This window comes from Salvelinus namaycush, chromosome 15 (assembly GCF_016432855.1).
Source record: "Salvelinus namaycush isolate Seneca chromosome 15, SaNama_1.0, whole genome shotgun sequence".
NCBI classification, from domain to species: Eukaryota; Metazoa; Chordata; class Actinopteri; order Salmoniformes; family Salmonidae; genus Salvelinus; species Salvelinus namaycush.
Window position 1 is genome coordinate 9,373,813 of NC_052321.1, and position 3,989 is coordinate 9,377,801.

The 3,989-nt window shown below is 39.4% G+C and overlaps 1 protein-coding gene across 1 annotated transcript; it reads right to left on the reverse strand.

Annotated features, from left to right (window-relative positions):
* Positions 1-1,775: 1,775 nt before the first annotated feature.
* On the reverse strand, positions 1,776-3,989 carry LOC120059821 (antimicrobial peptide NK-lysin-like). Its single transcript, XM_039008874.1, has 5 exons — positions 3,899-3,989; positions 3,639-3,721; positions 3,072-3,155; positions 2,795-2,952; positions 1,776-2,388 (listed from the first exon to the last, which is right to left on the reverse strand). Exons 1-5 carry the CDS (start codon positions 3,945-3,947, stop codon positions 2,352-2,354), a joined length of 411 nt encoding a protein of 136 aa, XP_038864802.1. The 5' UTR covers positions 3,948-3,989; the 3' UTR covers positions 1,776-2,351.

Below are 3,989 nucleotides of genomic sequence, written 5' to 3' on the forward strand. Positions count from 1 at the left end.
CTCAGATCCTCAAAAGGCTCTACAGCTGCAACATTGAGAGCATCCTGACTGGTTGCATCACTGCCTGGTACGGCAACTGCTCGGCCTACAACCGCAAGGCGCTACAGAGGGTAGTGCGTACGGCCCAGTACATCACTGGGGCTAAGCTGCCTCCCATCCAGGACCTCTACACCAGGCTGTGTCAGAGAAAGGCCCTAAAAATGGTCAAATACCCCAGCCACCCCAGTCATAGACTGTGCTCTCTACTACCGCATAGCAAGCGGTACCGGAGCGCCAAGTCTAGGACCAAAAGGCTTCTCAACAGCTTTTACCCCCAAGTCATAAGACTCCTGAACAGGTAATCAAATGGCTACCCGGACTATTTGCATTGTGTCCCCCCAACCCCTCTTTTACACTGCTGCTACTCTCTGTTTATCATTAATGCATAGTCACTCAAAATATACATTCATGTACATACTACCTCAATTAGCCCCACTAACCGGTGCCTGTATATAGCCTGGCTACAGTTATAGCCTCGCTACTGTTATTTGTCACTGTCTTTTACTGTTGTTTTTTATTTCTTTCCTTATCTATTCTTCACCTAATACCTATTATTTAGTTAAATTGCACTGTTGGTTAGGGCCTGTAAGTAAGAATTTCACTGTAATTCACTGTAATGTTGAATTCGGCTCATGTGACAAATATACTTGATCTGATTTAAACAGGCCTGCAGGTTTAACGCTTGTTATAAGATTGTATGAGCCTTGATAAAATCTTATGGTTTACAATATTTAATGTGTTTCCACTCCACAGGGAAATATCAGACAACAGCTGGAGACCATTTGTGATCGAATTGACTTCCTCTAGTCTTTGTGAAAAAAAGTTTGTGCAATAAGTTTATCAGTTTGATGCTGCTGACTGAATAACTTTTCAACTACGGATAGTTTTTAGCTAAAATTAAGCTCTGCAAGTGAGTTCTGTAAAAATACATTATTCTTCAACGTAATTTGTGAAATAGCTTTTCATCAGAGGCATGGTACTGTATTAGCAATGTCATGTTTCATTTAATTGATGACATGGAGTATCTCTAGAATTAATATTTCTATAAAAATGTTTCAGACGAAAGCCATTGCTGGATGTCATTTAAAGTAACCGTACAGTGAAAATCTCACTTGCAAAAGTTCGTATTCGATCAACTCCTACCCAAATATTGTTGTTGACTTATCCTATACTCGTATTTGTAGCAGAAACATAAATTGGAGAAAAAAACACTTAAAAAAACCCATCTCAAACTTATCTTAATAAACAGACCACAAATGCTTGCTATTTCCTCATAGAACTTGATGTCATCTCCCTGAAGAGGATGAGCTGGCCAATCAGCAGTATACTCACATTAATATTTGTAATGACCGGTATACGCCCACCCCATTCTCTTGTTGGTGTACACCCACACCATTCACAGAAAAGCTGCTTTTTAACAAACTTAATTAAACATTTGGGAAGGAAAACTTTTAAACTCATATTGTAATTCATTATAAGTCATATTTCATAGAAATCTGGAAACACTGGACAGATACTTTAAGCCACATAACAAGCAATCAAGATTCTTTACAGAAAACTGAGATTCCAAACAAAAAAGTTTGCCAACATGAGTTCCGAGACATGTTAATTAAATGCTTTATCATAAAACAAATTCTACTATATGTTAATCAGTAAAAATTCTAATTAGATACATTTCTAGAGTTATGTTAGAGGTGTCAAAGAAGGAGTTGTACTCTCTATCAATTGACCTTTATTTTTTTCCTGGACAAAAAGTTCACACAAACAAACATAATTTTTTTTCAACATATGTGACTAAAGTAGCAAAAGGTTTACCTTTGTAGATGATACAAAATGTAATGCAATTTAAGACAGACACATACACTATTATAAACTGGATAATTTGAGTCCTGGATGCTGATTGTCTGAAAGCCATGGTATATGAGACAATATACCACGGGTATGACGCAAAACGACTAACTTACTGTTCTAATTACGTTGGTAACCTGTTTATAATAGCATCAAGGCACCTTGATGGTTTGTGGGATAGGGCCATTATACCATAACGTTGCATGGTGCATAAGAACAGCCCATAGCCATGGTAAATTGGCCATGTACCACACCCCCTCTGGCCTTTGGCCATTGCATAATTATAATACATGTTCCCACAACATTATTTCAGAACATAATCATTCCAATAACTTCATCATCCATTTATATGCTTGTGTTGTGACTAGTTTGAAAAAGAAAGAGCAAGAGGCTGGCAGCATAGCATTGTCTTGACACCTGAACATCCATCTTCTCACTTTGGAATCTGGATACTGGCTGCTTGGTCAGTAGCTCAGGTCCAAAACTTCCTTTGGTCTAAAGCTGCACAAAAAGACAACATGAGTGGAAATCAGAAGACATAAACCCATATTTTCATATTGATGAATACATTCTACTCAATAGTGTTTAAATTATTAAGCACAAGTGATCATGGCTATACCGTTAGTTCAATATTTTATTTAGCCTTTATTTAACTAGGCAAGTCAGTTAAGAACAAATTCTTATTTTACAATGACGGCCTACCCCGGACGATGTTGGGCAAATTGTCCGCCGCCCTATTGGACTCCCAATCACGGCTGGTTGTGATACAGCCCGGGATCGAACCAGGTTGTCTGTAGTGATGCCTCTATTACTGAGATGCAGTGCCTTAGACTGCTGTGCCACTCAGGAGCCCGAAAGTTGTCTGAACAGTGACTAAAGAGTATGTTGAACGGTTTCTTGTACTCACTTGCAGGCCTTAATGTTAACACAGATGGTCCTCACATCATCGCTTGTGCTAAGCTCCTCAATCAGCACCCCCAAGTGTTTTTTCACCAGGCCTTTACACATAGATTTTAGGAAGCCAACATTATCGCAAACAGACAACAGCTTCTGCTTTAGCTCCTCCTGTTGACAAGAAATCATCATCAACAACAGTTGACATTTTCAGAGAAATATCACAGTAAATAGTAAATAGTGCAATTTATTGAAGGGCCACTTATGAATTGTAATGCTATGGTAGCTACCTGGCTAGAGGAAGTGGAGCTGGATTTCTTCACTTTTTCCAGTGCCCACTTACACACCCAGCAGGTTCCCAATAGCTTGTTCTCCTTTGGAAAGCACAAACAGACAAGAAAGGACATGGCAGAAAAAAGTATAATAATCTGTCGCGCTGCAGTTGAGCATGGCCCTTAACTCTAATTGCTTCAGGGGTTCTCTACAATGGTGACCCTGACCGTGACCCCACTCCATGTGGGTGTCTCAGGGGGAGTTGGGATATGCAAAAAAATACATTTACATGACAAACTTGTGAAATAATACAAATATAAGCCCTCCCCCAAAAAGTATTATTAATAATTAAATTATGGTGTGATGTATTCAGTGTTATGGTGTAAGTACATTTGAAAATGTAATGTGAGAGTGAAAGTCAGGTTGGACAATAGTTTCTTCAGTCCATGTATGTTTTTAGTTACATTTATGTCTATGGTTAAGTTCTGTTACACAGTATCAGGTTGAGTATTCCAATAGGAAGTTGCAGAACTGTCTGCAACTTTCTGCTAGTTCATAACGTTTTGACCATAGCATACTATTACCATGCGCTTTTCCGGCTGTGCTTCTACTACTTCCTGGTCATCAGGGTTAAAACCTCTTGGTATTCGCCCATGGATTTCCCAAACTGTGAAGAAAGAATTATACAGTCACTCACGTGATGGGTACTTAACTTGTATTGTACTGAAACCAAAGGTGAACTTGGAGTTGATTTAGGCCCCCTGCCCACAGTTCCCCTTGCACCCTGACCCAATGTATATGCTGCATGTACAGTAGTTAGTACTTGAGTTAAATAAAATCTCACCTGAACAAGCCAGCAGACTGAGGGCAAGGAGGACCAGAGATGTCTTCATGATTTGCGGTGGTGGAGATGTGAAGAGTAAAAGTCGTGTTGG

Excerpts from the sequence above, each read along its gene's own strand:
- LOC120059821 (XM_039008874.1), bottom strand. The coding sequence starts at position 3,947 with ATGAAGACATCTCTGGTCCTCCTTGCCCTCAGTCTGCTGGCTTGTTCA. Across the intron at positions 3,156-3,638 it reads CACAGCCGGAAAAGCGCATG|GAGAACAAGCTATTGGGAAC; the intron begins GTAATAGTATGC and ends TGCTTTCCAAAG. Across the intron at positions 2,389-2,794 it reads GTTAACATTAAGGCCTGCAA|CTTTAGACCAAAGGAAGTTT; the intron begins GTGAGTACAAGA and ends CTTTTTGTGCAG.